At 41.7% G+C, this 21533-nt stretch overlaps 1 protein-coding gene across 2 annotated transcripts in view; it reads left to right on the top strand.

Moving 5' to 3' along the window:
- The first annotated feature begins 14311 nt into the window (after window positions 1-14311).
- nedd9 (neural precursor cell expressed, developmentally down-regulated 9) overlaps window positions 14312-21533 on the top strand; it is a 28827-nt gene continuing 21605 nt past the window's right edge. The window contains exons 1-2 of one of the 2 annotated variants that reach the window (XM_026910700.3): window positions 14312-14420; window positions 14584-14732. Coding sequence is in view for 1 of the 2 variants with exons in the window: in XM_026910698.3 (XP_026766499.3) it covers window positions 15808-15819 (12 nt within the window). In the remaining variant the exon portion in view is untranslated. Of the gene's footprint in view, window positions 14421-14583; window positions 14733-15545; window positions 15820-21533 lie in introns of those variants that run through there. The other variant, XM_026910698.3, reaches the window with a different exon arrangement.

The following is a 21533-nucleotide window of genomic DNA, read 5'->3' as shown; positions in this document are numbered from 1 at the left end:
ATGTAAGAGGTTGGATGTAAGAGGTTGGATGTTAGAGGTTGGATGTTAGAGATTGGATGTACGTGGTTGGATGTAAGAAGTTGGATGTTAGAGGTTGGATGTACGTGGTTGGATGTTAGAGGTTGGATGTACATGGTTGAATGTTAGAGGTTGGATGTACGTGGTTGGATGTACGTGGTTGGATGTTAGAGGCTGGATGTTAGAGGTTGGATGTACGTGGTTGGATGTACGTGGTTGGATGTTAGAGGTTGGATGTACGTGGTTGGATGTTAGAGGTTGGATGTGCGTGGTTGGATGTAAGAGGTTGCATGTTAGAGGTTGGATGTATGTGGTTGGATGTTAGAGGTTGGATGTTAGAGGTTGGATGTACGAGGTTGGATGTACGTGGTTGGATGTTAGAGGTTGGATGTACGTGGTTGGATGTTAGAGGTTGGATGTTAGAGATTGGATGTTAGAGGTTGGATGTTAGAGGTTGAATGTTAGAGGTTGGATGTACGTGGTTGGATGTTAGAGGTTGGATGTACGTGGTTGGATGTTAGAGGTTGGATGTTAGAGGTTGGATGTACGTGGTTGGATGTTAGAGGTCGGATTTACATGGCTGGATATACGAGGTTGGATGTACGTGGTTGGATGTACGTGGTTGGAAGTTAGAGATTGGATGTTAGATGTTGGATGTTAGAGGTTGGATGTATGTGGTTGGATGTTAGAGGTTGGATGTTAGAGGTTGGATGTACGTGGTTGGATGTTAGAGGTTGGATGTATGTGGTTGGATGTTAGAGGTTGGATATTAGAGGTTGGATGTATGTGGTTGGATGTTAGAGGTTGGATGTTAGAGGATGGATGTACGTGGTTGGATGTTAGAGGTTCGATGTTAGAGGTTGGATGTACGTGGTTGGATGTTAGAGGTTGGATGTACATGGTTGGATGTAAGAGGTTGGATGTACGAGGTTGGATGTACGAGGTTGGATGTACATGGTTGGATGTTAGAGGTTGGATGTACGTGGTTGGAAGTTAGAGGTTGGATGTTAGAGGTTGGATGGAAGCGGCTGGATGTAAGAGGTTGGATGTACGTGGTTGGATGTAAGAGGTTAGATGTACGTGGTTCGATGTTAGCGGTTGGATGTTAGAGATTGGATGTAAGAGGTTGGACGTTAGAGGTTGGATGTTAGAGGTTGGATGTACGTGGTTGGATGTACGTGGTTGGATGTTAGAGGTTGGATGTTAGAGGTTGGATGTATGTGGTTGGATGTTAGAGGTTGGATGGTAGAGGTTCGATGTACGTGGTTGGATGTTAGAGGTTGGATGTACGTGGTTGGATGTTAGAGGTTGGATGTACATGGTTGGATGTAAGAGGTTGGATGTACGTGGTTGGATGTACGAGGTTGGATGTACGAGGTTGGATGTACATGGTTGGATGTAAGAGGTTGGATGTACGTGGTTGGATGTAAGAGGTTAGATGTACGTGGTTGGATGTTAGCGGTTGGATGTTAGAGGTTGGATGTAAGAGGTTGGATGTTAGAGGTTGGACGTTAGAGGTTGGATGTTAGAGGTTGGATGTACGTGGTTGGATGTACGTGGTTGGATGTTAGAGGTTGGATGTTAGAGGTTGGATGTACGTGGTTGGATGTTAGAGGTTGGATGTACGTGGTTCGATGTTAGAGGTTGGATGTACATGGTTGGATGTACATGGTTGGATGTTAGAGGTTGGATGTTAGAGGTTGGATGTACGTGGTTGGATGTTAGAGGTTGGATGTTAGAGGTTGGATGTATGTGGTTGGATGTTAGAGGTTGGATGTTAGAGGTTGGATGTTAGAGGTTGGATGTACATGGTTGGATGTTAGACGTTGGATGTAAGAGGTTGGATGTACGTGGTTGGATGTTAGAGGTTGGATGTACGTGATTCGATTTTAGAGGTTGGATGTTAGAGGTTGGATGTTAGAGGTTGGATGTAAGAGGTTGGATGTTAGAGGTTGGATGTTAGAGGTTGGATGTACGTGGTTGGATGTAAGAGGTTGGATGTTAGAGGTTGGATGTACGTGGTTGGATGTTAGAGGTTGGATGTACATGGTTGGATGTTACAGGTTCGATGTACGAGGTTGAATGTTAGAGGTTGGATGTTAGAGGTTGAATGTACGTGGTTGGATGTTAGAGGTTGGATGTTAGAGGTTGAATGTACGTGGTTGGATGTTAGAGGTTGGATGTACGTGGTTGGATGTTAGAGGTTGGATGTTAGAGGTTGGATGTACGTGGCTGGATGTACGTGGTTGGATGTTAGAGGTTGGATCTTAGAGGTTCGATGTAAGAGGTTGGATGTTAGAGATTGGATGTTAGAGGTTGCATGTTAGAGGTTGGATGTACGTGGTTGGATGTACGTGGTTGGATGTAAGAGGTTAGATGTACGTGGTTGGATGTTAGCGGTTGGATGTTAGAGGTTGGATGTTAGAGGTTGGATGTAAGAGGTTGGATGTTAGAGGTTGGATGTTAGAGGTTGGATGTACGTGGTTGGATGTAAGAGGTTGGATGTTAGCGGTTGGATGTACGTGGTTGGATGTTAGAGGTTGAATGTACGTGGTTGGATGTTAGAGGTTGGATGTTACAGGTTCGATGTACGAGGTTGGATGTACGAGGTTGGATGTACATGGTTGGATGTACATGGTTGGATGTTAGAAGTTGGATGTTAGAGGTTGAATGTACGTGGTTGGATGTTAGAGGTTGGATGTACGTGGTTGGATGTTAGAGGTTGGATGTTAGAAGTTGGATGTACGTGGTTGGACGTTAGAGGTTGGATGTTAGAGGTTGGATGTACGTGGTTGGATGTACGTGGTTGGATGTTAGAGGTTGGATGTTAGAGGTTGGATGTAAGAGGTTGGATGTTAGAGATTGGATGTTAGAGGTTGGATGTTAGAGGTTGGATGGAAGCGGCTGGATGTACGTGGTTGGATGTACGTGGTTGGATGTAAGAGGTTGGATGTAAGAGGTTGGATGTTAGAGGTTGGACGTTAGAGGTTGGACGTTAGAGGTTGGATGTATGTGGTTGGATGTACGTGGTTGGATGTTAGAGGTTGGAAGTTAGAGGTTGGATGTATGTGGTTGGATGTTAGAGGTTGGATGTGAGAGGTTGGATGTACGTGGTTGGATGTACGCGGTTGGATGTTAGAGGTTGGATGTAAGAGGTTGGATGTTAGAGGTTGGACGTTAGAGGTTGGACGTTAGAGGTTGGATGTATGTGGTTGGATGTACGTGGTTGGATGTTAGAGGTTGGAAGTTAGAGGTTGGATGTATGTGGTTGGATGTTAGAGGTTGGATGTGAGAGGTTGGATGTTAGAGGTTGGATGTACATGGTTGGATGTTAGACGTTGGATGTTAGAGGTTGGATGTACGTGGTTGGATGTTAGAGGTTGGATGTACGTGGTTGGATGGGTTGGATGTACGTGGTTCTATTTTAGAGGTTAGATGTTAGAGGTTGGATGTACGTGGTTGGATGTTAGAGGTTGGATCTATGTGGTTGGATGTTAGAGGTTGGATGTACGTGGTTGGATGTTAGAGGTTGGATGTTAGAGGTTGGATGTACGTGGTTGGATGTTAGAGGTTGGATGTTAGAGGTTGGATGTACGTGGTTGGATGTTAGAGGTTGGATGTACGTGGTTGGATGTTAGAGGTTGGATGTACGTGGTTGGATGTAAGAGGTTGGATGTACGTGGTTGGATGTTAGAGGTTGGATGTACATGGTTGGATGTACATGGTTGGATGTTAGAGGTTGGATGTTAGAGGTTGGATGTTTAAAGGTTGGATGTTAAAGGTTGGATGTTAGAGGTTGGATGTACGTGGTTGGATGTACGTGGTTGGATGTTAGAGGTTGGATGTACGTGGTTGGATGTTAGAGGTTGGATGTATGTGGTTGGATGTTAGAGGTTGGATGTTAGAGGATGGATGTACGTGGTTGGATGTTAGAGGTTGGATGTAAGAGGTTGGATGTACGTGGTTGGATGTACGTGGTTGGATGTAAGAGGTTGGATGTTAGAGGTTGGATGTACGTGGCTGGATGTTAGAGGTTGGATGTACATGGTTGGATGTTACAGGTCCGATGTACATGGTTGGATGTTACAGGTTCGATGTACATGGTTGGATGTTACAGGTTCGATGTACGTGGTTGGATGTTAGAGGTTGGATGTTAGAGGTTGGATGGTAGAGGTTGGATGTAAGAGGTTGGATATTACAGGTTCGATGTACATGGTTGGATGTTAGAGGTTGGATGGACGTGGTTGGATGTTAGAGGTTGGATGTACGTGGTTGGATGTTAGAGGTTGGATGTTAGAGGTTGGATGTACATGGTTGGATGTACATGGTTGGATGTTAGAGGTTGGATGTTAGAGGTTGGATGTACGTGGTTGGATGTTAGAGCTTGGATGTTAGAGGTTGGATGTACGTGGTTGGATGTTAGAGGTTGGATGTTAGAGGTTGGATGTACGTGGTTGGATGTTAGAGGTTGGATGTTAGAGGTTGGATGTACGTGGTTGGATGTTAGAGGTTGGATGTATGTGGTTGGATGTTAGAGGTTGGATGTTAGAGGTTGGATGTAAGAGGTTGGATGTTAGAGATTGGATGTTAGAGGTTGGATGTTAGAGGTTGGATGTACGTGGTTGGATGTTAGAGGTTGGATGTACATGGTTGGATGTACATGGTTGGATGTTAGAGGTTGGATGTTAGAGGTTGGATGTTTAAAGGTTGGATGTTAAAGGTTGGATGTTAGAGGTTGGATGTACGTGGTTGGATGTACGTGGTTGGATGTTAGAGGTTGGATGTACGTGGTTGGATGTTAGAGGTTGGATGTATGTGGTTGGATGTTAGAGGTTGGATGTTAGAGGATGGATGTACGTGGTTGGATGTTAGAGGTTGGATGTAAGAGGTTGGATGTACGTGGTTGGATGTACGTGGTTGGATGTAAGAGGTTGGATGTTAGAGGTTGGATGTTTAAAGGTTGGATGTTAAAGGTTGGATGTTAGAGGTTGGATGTACGTGGTTGGATGTACGTGGTTGGATGTTAGAGGTTGGATGTACGTGGTTGGATGTTAGAGGTTGGATGTATGTGGTTGGATGTTAGAGGTTGGATGTTAGAGGATGGATGTACGTGGTTGGATGTTAGAGGTTGGATGTAAGAGGTTGGATCTACGTGGTTGGATGTACGTGGTTGGATGTAAGAGGTTGGATGTTAGAGGTTGGATGTACGTGGCTGGATGTTAGAGGTTGGATGTACGTGGTTGGATGTTAGAGGTTCGATGTACATGGTTGGATGTTACAGGTCCGATGTACATGGTTGGATGTTACAGGTTCGATGTACGAGGTTGGATGTTAGAGGTTGGATGTACGTGGTTGGATGTTAGAGGTTGGATGTTAGAGGTTGGATGGTAGAGGTTGGATGTAAGAGGTTGGATGTAAGAGGTTGGATGTTAGAGGTTGGATGTTACAGGTTCGATGTACGTGGTTGGATGTTAGAGGTTGGATGTACGTGGTTGGATGTTAGAGGTTGGATGTTAGAGGTTGGATGTACGTGGTTGGATGTAAGAGGTTGGATGTTAGAGGTTGGATGTAAGAGGTTGGATGTACGTGGTTGGATGGTAGAGGTTGGATGTAAGAGGTTGGATGTTCGTGGTTGGATGTAAGAGGTTCGATGTTAGAGGTTGGTTGTACGTGGTTGGAAGTTAGAGGTTGGATGTTCGTGGTTGGATGTAAGAGGTTGGATGTAAGAGGTTGGATGTTCGTGGTTGGATGTAAGAGGTTCGATGTTCGTGGTTGGATGTAAGAGGTTGGATGTTAGAGGTTGGATGTACATGGTTGGATGTACGTGGTTGGATGTTAGAGGTTGGATGTACGTGGTTGGATGTTAGAGGTTGGATGTTAGAGGTTGGATGTACGTGGTTGGATGTACGTGGTTGGATGTTAGAGGTTGGATGTACGTGGTTGGATGTACGTGGTTGGATGTACGTGGTTGGATGTAAGAGGTTGGATGTAAGAGGTTGGATGTTAGAGGTTGGATGTAAGAGGTTGGATATTAGAGGTTGGATGTAAGAGGTTGGATGTTAGAGGTTGGATGTACGTGGTTGGATGTACGTGGTTGGATGTTAGAGGTTGGATGTAAGAGGTTGGATGTAAGAGGTTGGCTGTTAGAGGTTGGATGTTAGAGGTTGGATGTAAGAGGTTGGATATTAGAGGTTGGATGTAAGAGGTTGGATGTTAGAGGTTGGATATTAGAGGTTGGATGTTAGAGGTTGGATGTTAGAGGTTGGATGTACGTGGTTGGATGGTAGAGGTTGGATGTACGTGGTTGGTTGTTAGAGGTTGGATGTACGTGGTTGGATGTTATAGGTTGGATGTACGTGGTTGGATGTTAGAGGTTGGATGTAAGAGGTTGGTTGTACGTGGTTGGATGTACGTGGTTGGATGTAAGAGGTTGGATGTTAGAGGTTGGATGTAAGAGGTTGGATGTACGTGGTTGGATGTTAGAGGTTGGATGTAAGAGGTTGGATGTACGTGGTTGGATGTACGTGGTTGGATGTAAGAGGTTGGATGTTAGAGGTTGGATGTAAGAGGTTGGTTGTTAGAGGTTGGATGTACGTGGTTGGATGTTAGAGGTTGGATGTAAGAGGTTGGATGTACGTGGTTGGATGTAAGAGGTTGGATGTTAGAGGTTGGATGTACGTGGTTGGATGTTAGAGGTTGGACGAGCGACTGTCTGTACTGGATCTGGAAGTGGAATTGAGGTGGCTCCTGGATCAGTGATGGAATCAGACATGAATGGACGCATGAAACACCTCACAGCTGTGGTTAAATAATACACTGAAGGATTTTATCTGCATTAAATATTGTGTGTTTTGTGAAGCGTGTGAAGAAGCAGGGGAATAAGGTGGCCTGGGAAAGAACATTACTGTGATTATGCCGAGATTGTAGAAGAAGAGTTCGTATCATTTTACAGGCTGAAGTTGACTTTTCTTAAAGCCTGTCTTGTGCTGCTACTGAATGAAATAAATTCTAAAAAGTTAATTTTGTACTTTCGTATTTGGAAAATATTGAAGATTTTCTAGTTTTTGCTGTAAGAAATGAAATATAGAATGTTACTCAGGCCAGCATTTTAATATACACTCCATTTTACTGAGTCTACTGAGTTCATACAACATTAGAATCCGGTGATGATGAACTTGACGTCCTGCTACTGAAATCTGATTTACTGATGCCATGAATGCTACACATTCAATACTGTTTTAAACATGTTATTCAGAATGAAATTAAAGTCCTAAAGTGATGAAAATATGTGTTCCAAATTACCAAACATATCATTAAAAATGGGTTTCCGTCAGTCCTGACAAAAGCGTAAGCCATGGTTCTTTAGAATACGATATAAACATTTTTCCTTCACCTTAATCAACACCTTGAGGATTTCAGAAATGTGTCATGTGTTCGGGATTTTGTTTTATTAATAGACAAATTGGAAATTTGAAACCTATCCCAGTAGGTGTGATTGAACAGGACTTTTGTGACATTGTAAATTTTCCAAATGTTAAAAAAAACCCAGGTGACGATAAGAATGGAATACAGTTTAACTACATACTTTAATACAAAGTTGTTAGCTTCCTCTGTACACAGCAATCATTTCATTAAAACCAATTAGTAATTAAATGGCATATTAGCCATATTAATGCTCTCCACACTGTTTACTTAGCGCTCCTCTTCAGTGGCAGCATCCCCACGGCTCTGTGCTTGACTTTTCCCCTCATTTCTCAGTGTTCATTAGGTCGAAGAGGATTTAGTAGGTGTGTTCCAGGCACAGAGCTGCAACGTCAGTTTCAGACACACTATGAGCACAGGAGCAATAAAATTTCAATCTTTCTGTCTATCTATTCAAGTCAATGCTAAAGCAAACAAACAAAGAAACAAGATGAACAATATGAACACTGACTACAGTGACATTTCAGCAAAACACAGGTGGGACAAAGAGACACAGAAACAGCTCAAATTAATGCTCATGGGATGAAGCCAAGCTCAGGGCCAGAACAGGGATTAAGGAGAATGAGAACCTCTTAGGAAAGCTGTTGTGGCTTTTTGTTTTTTTTTTTCATCTTTGTTATTTCAATGTGTTTCCTAAGTTGCGTGTTTCCTGTGTTTTGACCCTGTTTGTGGATTAATCTGTGATTGTCTTGTAATTTGGATTTTGACTCCTGCTGAGAAAAAGATTCTGCACATACATGCTCCTGATTCTTGCTTCCAATCAGACCAACTATAGCAACTGCTACCATACTGGAAACACCAGCTTTCACCACCGTTAGCTTATTTAACTTGTTAGAGAAAATGGTTAACCCGCACACACACATGTATACACAGTCATATAGCTTGATGCGCTCCTGGTCCTGTCAGACTTTCAGATGTAGAGAATATGGCCCTGGCAATGATCGCTATGCCAAACCAAAATCTAAGCAATATGACTGCTTTTCACTCCTGCACATATGCATTCCACTTTAAAGACCTGGCCCATGCAAGCACTTGTTAAGATTCATGACTCCATAATGATTTTTACATCTGCAGAGCACAAGAATGGAATATAGATTACAGATCACTGTAAGATTTAACATTTCATCTAATAGTTAATGTCAACCACAGAGTATTTAATATTACATATACTAATAAATACTGCTAACGCAACTAAATAATACCAGTTAAACCAGTATTTTACATAACCAATATTTTCATTTAATAATTAATTTTGGGGTTTGTATTACTGACCCTTCTTCAGGACAGCATGTTTTACATGTTTTTTTGTTTTTTTTTTAATCTGTCTTTTGAGCGGAAAACGAAGACAAAGTGGATTTATGTTTTTTCGGACATTATGATTGGGAGGTCATAGTATTGCCACAAAATATTGGCACAAATCAAAAACCATCTTTCCTGTCTAGTGTTAAGTACACCTTCAGTGTCATTTTACACATGCTGTGTGATGAGATGTCTACCTTCCAGACCTGCCTGATCCATCCTGATGCTGGAGCGTCCTTCACTGGAGGATCACTCGATGCTGCTGAAGATAACCTGCATGGACAGCCTACAGATCACCGTGAGGCTGCTGAGGAATGAACCACACAAACACCATAACGATGTTCTTACTTCGACAGCCTAATGATTGTTCTTGTTAAGAACTATGCTCAAGTCTCATTCATTTTACACTGAATAACTTCACCTGGATATTATTGACTTACAGCTAAAACTCTACTGAATTCAATAATGAATGACCCTGATGCTCCTACTGAAGATCTTTCCAACACATTTAGCACTGCTGGACAGTATAGTGTACAGTTGTAGAAGAATAATTATTTACAATCACACTATTCGGTGCCACCCAGGAGAGGATGGGTTCCTTTCTGAGTCTGGTTCCTCTCAAAGATTCTTCATCATGTTGAGTTTTCCTCGCCATCGTCGTCTATATATTTAAGTATATTATAAATATATATCGTCGTCTATATATTTAAGTCTGCACTGCATCCGATTATGATACTCAGAAAGCCATGTAGTCCTCTGTCTACTCCATTAGCATTGCTATAGAAATGTACACATAAATGTACGGCTTGGATTCCAGTAACTCTAACCCTGTAGTTTTCAGTATTGTGTTGTAAGCACAGCCAAAGACACGGAACAGTAAACTAACCACGGCACATCAGTTGTGCTATGTAAATCTCTCTAAAAAGGGAGATTTAGAGTGCCAGTCCATGGTTTAGACAACTGTGTGTGTGTGTGTTAAATCTGCTACAAAAAAAACCCAGATGGAGTATGGGTAGCACAGAGCCTAGATACAGTGGATCTCCTCCATAAATAACCAGTAGCACAGTTCAGGTCAGAACCACACAGCATGCATCACTCGTCTTTCTTCAGAGCTTATTACAGAACTCGGTGTCAGTATGGAGGAGAGAGAGAGAGAGAATGTGTGTGTGTGTGTGTTGGGGGGGTGGGAGAAACTGTCCTACAGAGATAGAAGATAAAGTAGTGACCAGTTAAGCGTAGGAACTGATGTGTCCCCTGCAGTACATCTGGGCTCGATGTCTTGGTGCCTGTACCTGGATCACTGTGGTTGTTGTAGTTAATCTTATTCTGTGACATTAGTATCTTTACCCAGATAGAGATCCAGCTCTTTCAGTGCGAAACACAAATAATTTACACCTTAAACTGATAAATGTAACATTGTCAATGTTTAACTCTTATTACATTAGGTTTATTAGGTTTAAGGTTTATTTCTTGATGAAGTTCTGAATATTGTGATTGAATGTGAAAACTCTTTTGTCTCCTGAATGCTTAGTAGAGAGTCTTTGCAGTCTTCACATGTACTTGCGATGTTGGAAGTCATTAGCAGTAAAGTTTTCTGGATTGCCTTTGCAGCAGTGAACTGCCTTACGTGCAAAACCACAAACTTATCGGTTCACAGCCCTCCATGATGTACCAGTGAAATACGGCTCTCAGTCATACGGCTCGTCAGCGCTGGGGTGGTGTGATGCAGCCCAACACAATTCAATAACTGTCACAGAGTGGTTTATTCCTCTTATACCACAGCAATTTGCCAAGGATTACAGTTTGTGAATTTACTTGTAAATGACTCGTCATGCTTTAGAACCATTTGTGGTTATATTTATTGTGGTGGAACGTCCATGAGACAAGTGAGCTCCTGTTCTCACTTACGTTATAGCAGCTATAAACAGTCCCCTCAACAAGCTCTCTCTTTCTCTCTTTCTTGAAGTGAATAAGACAAAAATGTTGCAGCTCATCATGCTCCTGAGAAACCGCAAAGTGTAAACTCCTCTGACCCAAAGAATTTTTCCTGTCATGTGAAACTGACTGTTACAAAGCGCTGACACTGGAGACTCCTTACGTAAATGCTGAATAAACGTCTCCTTACAGAAAGCTTTACCGTGTAAACAATTCCATGTTTTCTTTTTCTTTAACAACACATTTTAACTTGTTTATTATTAGATTCTAAACAAATTAATTAGCATTCGATTACCTGAAATCAAATTCTGCTGCTATTACTACAGTATATTACTGTACTGATGTGGATTGCATGTTGTATATTTGAAAAGTAAAATTGTAAAGTTTACCAATGTTTAGCAACCCCACTGTGAAGCAAACCCATTAAGCATGAGATATGGCCAGACAATGGCCTTTAAGGACCTTGTTTTGACACATTGGTGAGATGGCAGTGATTTAGTAAATCACATGAAGTGAAGGTCTTGTAAATATGCAGGAACTCTTTATTCTTTAGTGCTGGCCTTCAGATGTCTGGCATTACTATACAAGGCTGCCTGGTCACACAGCAACTGGGGTCAAAGGGCAGAGCGAGTGAGAGAGAGAGAGAGAGAGAGAGAGGGAGAGAGAGAGTGTGAGAGAGAGAGAGAGAGAGAGAGAGGGAGAGAGGGAGAGAGAGAGAGAGAGAGAGAGAGAGAGAGAGAATGGCAGTGGGAGATTTCAGGGGGTCCCTTAAATCTGTCTGCTAATAGTTTAACAAGAATCTTTCACAGGGGCCCAGAGTCTGCCACAGGCCACTGATCACTGGTTCCAGACAGATAAATACACACACACACACACACACACACACACACACACACACACACACACATACACATATATATACATATATATACAATAACTAGCAAAAAGCAGAAACTTAAGATCTGGAGTTATCACATATGAGAAATTCAGATCAGATGTTTAAAGTAGTTTGCAGATTCTGTACTGAAACCTTGTGTTTTTATCAGCAGCAGCCATTTTTGGTCTTCTGAAACTGGAAACTGCATTGCAGTGCAACCACAAATTCTCTGGCAAAAGAAATCATTGTTATGGAAGCAGTGGGGAGACATTGTGCTCTTAGCTTTAACTAAGATTGTACTTTTTTAAAAATTTGTTACTACATGATTACTCTGATGACTCGGCACATAAATAATTCCATTTCTACACAATCCTACAATGAGGGAGCTGAAGATGTTTTTTTAGATTATCACACCATGACAACAATATGTGAATCACTGATGATCCTGAGCTCGGGTTGCTGTCTGCCTGGAGCTTTAGATGTTCTCCGTGTGTTCGTGTGGGTTTCCTCCGGACTGGCAGTGAACATCTCCCGTCCTGCACCCAGTGTAACCGCGATTCTCTTCAGATCCACTGTGATGAATGAGTTTATTAATTAAACAAGCAGATTATTTTGCTACCAATAATCATAACATGGGTCTTGGAGGAAGAGCTAAAACAAAGGCAACAGGACACAGAATTAAAAGCATTTGATTGTTTTGAGGCAGAAAGTTGTGAGTAGCGCAGGGGATGTCTGCAGAGGAAACAGGTGCATAGAAAAACACACTCTGGGTCACAGAACGCTTTTTAACTGATGCAGTGAATGTCTAAGCTGTGCCTGGAGCAATGACGAAGGCTTGTTTTCTTTTTATCTCTAATCAGAAGCCATCAAAGTTTTCCTGAAACAAAGACAATCAGAGTCCCTGTGAAATCATGTGTAAGAGACAGGCAGAGATTAGAAAGTGTGTAGCTACTGTATGTCTTTCCCATTCTTTTTGTCCTGCTGTGTGACGCTGCTGAAAAGAAAGTTCATTGAGAAAATCATCGACAGAGAAAGGGGACATCAGTACATTGACTGTGAGCTTTGTACTGCTGCTCTGTAAAGCACTTATAAGCAATTATGTAGCAGCATCTCCATTATCTGAATATAATCAACAGCTAAACAGTCTCTTCCACTTTTCAATGAAATACTTTTAATATTTGTGATTTCAACAAAAGAAATATTCACAGCGCAGCTTTACTGAATGCAGATTAAATCCTCAATGAGTAAGCCAGAGCTGAGAGTGGCAAGAGAAAAACTCCCTGAGACGACAGGAGAGGAACCCTGAGAGGAACCATGAGAGGAACCCTGAGAGGAACCAGACTCAGCCCAGACACCAGATAGTGGGGTTATAAATCATTTTCTTCCTCGACTGTATATTATATTTTCAGTACATTGACTTTATTTTGAAAGGATGTTCAATATGAGCGTATTGTGAATAGGAGTCCTGGGATGAGCAACAGGACAGCCTTTATGAGTATAGCAGCAGCTCTTAGAAGGTACAAATCTATATTATCCAGGTGAGAAGCAAGGATGAGACTTCAGATGGCTCACAGGTATACCTAAAAGATTTGCACTTCCCAGAAACTATATGGGTTAGTACTGTGTTTATTACTGTGTTTATTACATGCAGACTACATGTAGAGCAAACACCTTACACTATATTAAATAATAATACACAGAGGCACATATACGGCTAAAAGTATGTGCACCCCTGACCATCACACCCATATATACTTGTTGAACATCACATTCCCGATTTATTCCCATGTGTTTGCTGTTATAATGGGCTCCACTCTTCTGGGAAGCTTTCCACTAGATGTTGGAGCGTGGCTGTGGGGATTTGTGTTCATTCAGCTACAAGAGCATTAGTGAGGTCAGGCGCTGATGTTGGGATGTCGAGGAGGTCTGGGGTTCAGTCGGTGTTCCAGTTCATCCCAAAGGTGTTCAGTGGGGTTGAGGTCAGGGCTCTGTGCAGGACACTCGAGTTCTTCCACTCCAACCTTCACACACCATGTCTTCATGGAGCTCGCTTTGTGCACAGGGGCATTGTCATGCTGGAACAGGTTTGAGCCTCTTAGTTCCACTGAAGGGAAACTGTAAAGCTACAGCATAAAACACATTCTATACAACTGTGTGCTTCCTGCTTTGTGGTAACAGTTTGGGGAAGAACCACAGATGGGTGTGATGATCAGCGGTGTACATACATTTGGTAGTATAATGTATATATCTTGTGATGATGTTCAAGGGATGGGTCATGTTTCTCTTTTTAAGAATCATGGAAATGCATACAAACACATACCTGAAGACTGTGGAGGTGAAATGACTGAGCTTATTTGAACACAGCTTAGAGATCTGCACTCCTTCAAACATGATGGAGGTAGAAGGGGTTAAATATAAAGTGTTGGGGTTAAATATAAAGTGCGTAAGGGTGGATGGCTTTTTAAATCTGTATGTAGATCTGTATGTTCTTGTGTATACTTGGCGATTTATAATGTGATAAATTCTATTAATTATGTAGAGAGCTTGTACAAAAGTTTTCTACAATTATTACACAAGTACGCAAAAGCAGTCACACCTTGGTCTAGTGCGGATATACTGCCTTCCTGCCTCTCACGTGCATGGGTGTTTCCTCACAGCTTGAACGCACTGCTGTTCCAGTCACACACTCAGGCATTTGAATGTGCAGTTCCACTATACATCAGATATACCGTATCACCACGACACTACTGAAGAGCTCCCAAATCACTCACCATCGCTTCGTGAGTGTATTCATCAAAACATTTCAAAGGTAAGTTTTCTTTTATCATAAATAATTAACTAATCACAATTATGGTCTTACTTACACGTTAATATTATACATAAGAAAGAAAAGCCTTTACTGAAGTTCGCATTCAGTCCTCAGTAATGTTATGACAGAAAGACGTGAAACATTAAGTTGTGACTTACATCAGTCCCTTTCAGATCTCCTCCACCTGCATCCTGCGTGAGTCAGACGCTGTGGAGGTTCCTCTAAGCTGATTTCATAATCCAACAGCGATAAAGCACTGAGGTCACTGACACCTACAGCCTACTGTAACAAGACACACGAGAAGCACGAAAGGTAATTAATTTCACTCATGTAAGGGATAGCATGTAATGAAAAATTTCTTCAGCTCGGAAGTGCGTCTCTGGACATGAGCGTGTTCAGCCTTCAGCTCTGTGTAAATGCTCTTCTAATGGTATCACTTCAGTCCTGAGCGTGGCTTACTGTCTGTGCAGCGTTTCCTCCGGGCTCTCCGGTTTCCTCCCATCACCCAAAAACAGGCTTGTAGGTGGACTGCAAACGTCCCCAGGTGTGCAGGAGTGTGTGGGTGTGTGTGTCTGTGGTGACCTGCCATGCATTCCTGCCTTGTGCCCAGTGTTCCCAACATCTACCTTCTGGCTGAAGATGCATAAAGGAATTAATTAGCCCAAGATATTTATTTCATTTGGGTTTATTGTGTAGCCGTAAGGATGGTCACCTCAGCAGAGAACGTGTGCAGGGCAACCTAACGAGAAGGCCCCAGCTCAGGCGAATATGTTGGTAAATGCATGAAGAATAAAGTGAATGTGAGATTAGTGCATGAAGAAGAATAAAGTGATGGACATGTCCCACAGCCAGGCTTGTTGCAGGAGCCTGACAGCAGACAGTACACTCCTGTCACAGGGTGGAGGCCTGGGAGGAAAGAGTTCCCTGAAGAGTTCCTCTTTAAGCAGAACTGCTGCATCTCCTCGTCATGGAAATTAGCTGACACGCCACGCGCCCATTCACGCACTTACGTCATCGTGCTCGAGTTAGCGGGAGAGTGTGCGTTTTTCTCATCTCGACCAATGGAGTGAGGGATATGTAAATGAGTTGTGGGACTCGGCCAATAGAATGCGCGTTATGTAAATGACAGGAGCAGGTCGTGTGTCAGTCCCGGCAGCAGCGGCAGTGTTGCGGAGAAGCGGAGTGATCAGCGCGGGGAGGAGTGCGGAGTTACACACAGTTACACACACAGTTACACAGAGTTACACACACAGTTACACACAGAGTTACACACAGAGTTACACAGAGTTGTAGAGCAGCAGGAGAATGGTGTGTAGTGTTTAGGCGGTGTTTGGCGGTGTATTTGTGGATATTCTCCTCCGTGGCGAGCAGGACGAGCGGAAACACCATGAAGTATAAAGTAAGTGTTTTGCTGTAAACTTGGTTGTTTGTGGAGCAGCAGATCCACTGTAGTGATGATGATGATGATGATGATGATGAGGAGGAGGAGGAGGAGGAGGAGGAGCTTTGACCTGCGCTGAAAACACTGTGTTGTGGAGCAGAAGTGATTTCCGTGTTTCTGAAGCTCCTCTTCCTCTCCCTGCATCAGCGGCTCTTTAACGCAGGATTCTGTGGTGTGTTCCGTGTAAAACTTCCCTTTCTCCTTTTCTCTAACGGTCATGCCATTAAAGTGCAGCAGCTCACTGAGCTGAACATCCCTTTCACACACACACACACACACACACACACACACACACACACCTCCCTTTCACCTCCTCTCCTGCTACAACACACACACACACACACACACACACACACACACACACCTCCTTTTCACCTCCTCTCCTGCTACAACACACACACACACACACACACACACCTCCTTTTCACCTCCTCTCCTGCTACAACACACACACACACACCTCCTTTTCACCTCCTCTCCTGCTACAACACACACACACACAGACACACACACACCTCCTTTTCACCTCCTCTCCTGCTACAACACACACACACACACGCACCTCCCTTTCACCTCCTCTCCTGCTACAACACACACACACACACACACACACACGCACCTCCCTTTCACCTCCTCTCCTGTTACTCAGAGCCTCTTTACAGCACACAGCTCCACTTTGCTCCACTTTCCCTTCCATACCATCCTGACTGTAAGTGTTGCACTGCTTGTGTGGAGGATGAACATCACCGCAATAACACTTTGTTTGTGGATATATATTTTTGGAAATATATGTTTCTCTATATTTTGTTCATTAACCCGCTTGTACAAGTCTGTGCCTATAGAGAATAAAGCGCGTGTAGTGTGAATTCTGACAGAGGATTGAGTGTACAGCCAGTAAAATCTCCAGTTTCAGTCCCAAAGTGCAGCTGTAATAACTGCCAATCATTTCCAAACCTGACACCTTCTGATGTAAATGTCCAGTGTAATGGAGAGAATTAAAGTGACTCGGGGCGTGACCTGTCACGCCGATCACGTCGTCTCTGAGAGGTCTGTCTCACCTACGCAGTTAATGCAGACACAAGAAACTACAGCTAAGAGATGCTGATTTAATTCGTCTTCGTATCATTGTAGATATTTTCACCAGTATATAAACTTTGAGTATATAAACTATGGAGCAACTACGAAGCCAATATGGTAATGTGACTTCCATCTGAAGTCTAAAAACCTGGACACACTAGTGCCTGGAAACACACAGTGAAGAATGTGGGTCTGGATCTTCGTGCTAGTGCGGAGGAGGACCCTTCATTCAGAACCTGGCCTCCGAGTATAGTCTTCTCACCATTTACATTTTCTTTAGCACGGATGGGAATATTCACTTCCTACTATGGTACTAGGCCTGAGCTCTTCATGAATGGAATGCTTTTGTCTGCTTCACACTATCTGGAGAATGTGGGCCAGTTGGCAGGAGATGAAGAGTTTAGCTCCGATCTGCTTGTTTGGGTTCTTCTACAGTACTGCAGTGTGTCTCTTCTCTCTGGCTCTCGCTGTGTCTGTCTTCGAGATTTGTTATTAGATGCATGTGCTTTGGATTGGAGTGTGTGTGTCATCAGACCATATTAGGAAAGCAAACTCTTACATACCTCAAATAATAGTTCTTCCTGACTCTGTGCAAAACAACAGCGTTATCCCCTTTCCTTATTTATACAGTGTCTATCGGGCCTGTTCACTGGACAGGACTGTGCTTCGCTTTATTCAAATGCTGCTCTTATCCTTTCAGTCCTGACTCCAGCCCATGGCATTAGTCGAAATTGTAGTTGGCAGGTCTGTAACTAAACTGTGTCCACCTTTTTGAGGTGTGATTCACTGATTCATTCACTGATTCATTCATTCCCCTTCAGCAACTGTTTTATCGTGCTTAGGGTTGTGGTGGATCCAGAGCTAGTCTGCCTGCGTGCTTTTCAGACAGTGGAAGGAACCAGAGAACCTGGAGGAACATGTAAAAGAACATGTAAACACAGGAGAACATGTAAAACACAGACAGTAACTGATGAACAGATGAACAGCATTAGATGAAATGTTTAGGTCAGGGCTGATCAACCTCTCATTTATAACATCAACTCTCAGTGAGAGAAGGAAATTCTTTCATGGCTTTTCCACAGATAACCTTCATTACACACCAGCGTAGTCTAGGACTAACATCCACACATCTGAATCTGCTAATGAGTTACAACCTCATCACTCTGTTTTCATGGCCAGCTGTGAGTAGGAATGAAGTTCTGAAGTGCCAGAAAGATGACACGCGGTTGCCTTTCACAGTGCAGTAATTAAATATTCTCTGCTTGGACTGAATAGTGGAATGTGAGTAATCGTGCGGTGGCCTGTGACTCAGTATGCTGCTGAGACCTACTCCTTATTACCAAGCGTCCAGGAAAAGGTAAAAGCCAGACATCGAGCACTTGCTCTTTCAGACTACATGTATCTCATCAAATCTCAAACCAGTGTATGGAAGCGCATGTACACAAAGTGTGGAGAACCAATCAGATAGCAGCCTTAAAGATTCTGAAGCTTGTGGCCAGAAAAATTGACAAAAATTGACAGTGAGCTGTGGGCGGAGCATGTGAGGCTGCTGGAGCAGCAGTTGGAAAAGGCGCAGTTGGTTGGCAGTTGGTTGTGACTAACGCTAGGTAGTGATAATGAATTAATCAGAAATCCTGTAAATAACTAATATTTCCCATTAGCTAGACTTTGACTTGCTGCCTAACCAATTTTGTTAGCTAGTGATTTTGTTTGCTAGTCTACCCTGGCAATATTAAAGAAAACAGGCTAACTTACGTAAAATATAGCCAGTTAGCAAATTAGCAAAACTTTCCAACATGCTTTTTCAGATTAGATTAGAGTTCATGCCTTCTAGGGATGTCAAGGAGACGCCTCATTTTAAACGAGTGTTTGTTTACTCCAGCGTACTGAAACATTTTACTGCAGTAGGGCTGGAACGCTCAACCTCAACTTCCACACTGCAGTGCGGTGGATTATCCGTCTTCACACACACACACACACACACACACACACACACAGATAGCTACAGCGCTAGCTACACTGTGTAGCATGAAAAGGTCATGGCTGGTGATGAATTGGCACGATTCTAGATAGTTTTTTCTAAATTGACAAACTTGATTGGATGCTAAACTGAAATGTGTGTAAAATACTCAGGAGCCCATTTGAAAGTTGTATAGTGTACAGTGACTGGCTGGATGAGAGAAGAGAGCTTCAAGAGTTGCAAGGAGTACTTTGGAAGTCTAAACAAAAATGTAAGGCGTAAAAAATATGTAATTAAGTATTGCATGGTAGTGTAGTGTAATTTAGTATAGAGTAGTGTAGTGTAATTTAGTATAGAGTAGTGTAGTGTAATTTAGTATAGAGTGGTATAGTGTAGTATAGTGTAGTATAGTGTAGTGTAGTATAGAGTAGTATAGTGTAGTATAGTAAAGAGTAGTGTAGTATAGTGTAGTGCAGTATAGAGTAGTGTAGTATAGTGTAGTGCAGTATAGTGTAGTATAGTGTAGTATAGTAAAGAGTAGTGTAGTGCAGTATAGAGTAGTGCAGTATAGTGTAGTGTAGTATAGAGTAGTATAATGTAGTATAGTAAAGAGTAGTGTAGTGTAGTATAGAGTAGTGTAGTGTAGTATAGAGTAGTGTAGTATAGTGTAGTATAGTGTAGTGTAGTATAGAGTAGTATAGTGTAGTGTAGTATAGAGTAGTATAGTGTAGTGTAGTATAGAGTAGTGTAGTGTAGTGTAGTGTAGTATAGAGTAGTATAGTGTAGTATAGAGTAGTGTAGTATAGAGTAGTATAGTGTAGTGTAGTATAGAGTGGTATAGTGTAGTGTAGTATAGAGTAGTGTAGTGTAGTATAGAGTAGTGTAGTGTAGTGTAGTGTAGTATAGAGTAGTATAGTGTAGTATAGAGTAGTGTAGTATAGAGTAGTATAGTGTAGTGTAGTATAGAGTGGTATAGTGTAGTGTAGTATAGAGTAGTATAGTGTAGTGTAGTATAGAGTAGTATAGTGTAGTGTAGTGTAGTATAGTGTAGTGTAGTATAGTGTAGTATAGAGTAGTATAGTGTAGTGTAGTATAGAGTAGTATAGTGTAGTATAGTGTAGTATAGAGTAGTATAGTGTAGTGTAGTATAGAGTAGTATAGTGTAGTGTAGTGTAGTATAGTATAGTGTAGTATAGTGTAGTGTAGTGTAGTATAGAGTGGTATAGTGTAGTATAGAGTGGTATAGTGTAGTGTAGTATAGAGAAGTGCAGTATAGTGTAGTATAGAGTAGTGCAGTATAGTGTAGTATAGTGTAGTATAGTGTAGTGTAGTATAGAGTGGTATAGTGTAGTGTAGTATAGAGAAGTGTAGTGTAGTATAGAGTAGTATAGTGTAGAGTAGTATAGTGTAGTGTAGTATAGAGTAGTATAGTGTAGTGTAGTATAGAGTAGTATAGTGTAGTGTAGAGTAGTATAGTGTAGTGTAGTATAGAGTAGTATAGTGTAGTGTAGTATAGAGTAGTATAGTGTAGTGTAGTATAGAGTAGTATAGTGTAGTGTAGTATAGAGTAGTATAGTGTAGTGTAGTATAGAGTAGTGTAGTATAGAGTAGTATAGTGTAGTGTAGTATAGAGTAGTATAGTGTAGTGTAGTATAGAGTAGTGTAGTATAGTGTAGTATAGTGTAGTGTAGTATAGAGTGGTATAGTATAGTGTAGTATAGAGTGGTATAGTGTAGTGTAGTGTAGTATAGAGTAGTATAGTGTAGTGTAGTATAGAGTGGTATAGTGTGTAGTATAGAGTATTGCAGTATAGTGTAGTATAGTGTAGTGTAGTATAGAGTAGTATAGTGTAGTGTAGTGTAGTATAGTGTAGTGTAGTGTAGTATAGAGTAGTATAGTGTAGTGTAGTATAGAGTGGTATAGTATAGTGTAGTATAGTGTAGTGTAGTATAGAGTAGTATAGTGTAGTGTAGTGTAGTGTAGTGTAGTATAGAGTGGTATAGTATAGTGTAGTATAGTGTAGTATAGTGTAGTGTAGTGTAGTATAGAGTAGTATAGTGTAGTGTAGTATAGAGTGGTATAGTATAGTGTAGTATAGAGTAGTATAGTGTAGTGTAGTATAGAGTGGTATAGTATAGAGTAGTATAGTGTAGTGTAGTATAGAGTGGTATAGTATAGAGTAGTATAGTGTAGTGTAGTATAGAGTAGTATAGTGTAGTGTAGTATAGAGTGGTATAGTATAGTGTAGTATAGTGTAGTGTAGTATAGAGTAGTATAGTGTAGTGTAGTATAGAGTGGTATAGTATAGTGTAGTATAGAGTGGTATAGTATAGTGTAGTATAGAGTAGTATAGTGTAGTGTAGTATAGAGTGGTATAGTATAGAGTAGTATAGTGTAGTGTAGTATAGAGTAGTATAGTGTAGTGTAGTATAGAGTGGTATAGTATAGTGTAGTATAGAGTAGTATAGTGTAGTGTAGTATAGAGTGGTATAGTATAGAGTAGTATAGTGTAGTGTAGTATAGAGTAGTATAGTGTAGTGTAGTATAGAGTGGTATAGTGTAGTGTAGTATAGAGTGGTATAGTATAGTGTAGTATAGAGTAGTATAGTGTAGTGTAGTATAGAGTGGTATAGTA

Source organism: Pangasianodon hypophthalmus, chromosome 23, assembly GCF_027358585.1.
Source record: "Pangasianodon hypophthalmus isolate fPanHyp1 chromosome 23, fPanHyp1.pri, whole genome shotgun sequence".
Taxonomy (NCBI): domain Eukaryota; kingdom Metazoa; phylum Chordata; class Actinopteri; order Siluriformes; family Pangasiidae; genus Pangasianodon; species Pangasianodon hypophthalmus.
Note: the sequence above shows the minus strand (reverse complement) of the source record. Positions and strands in the feature narration are given on the sequence as shown.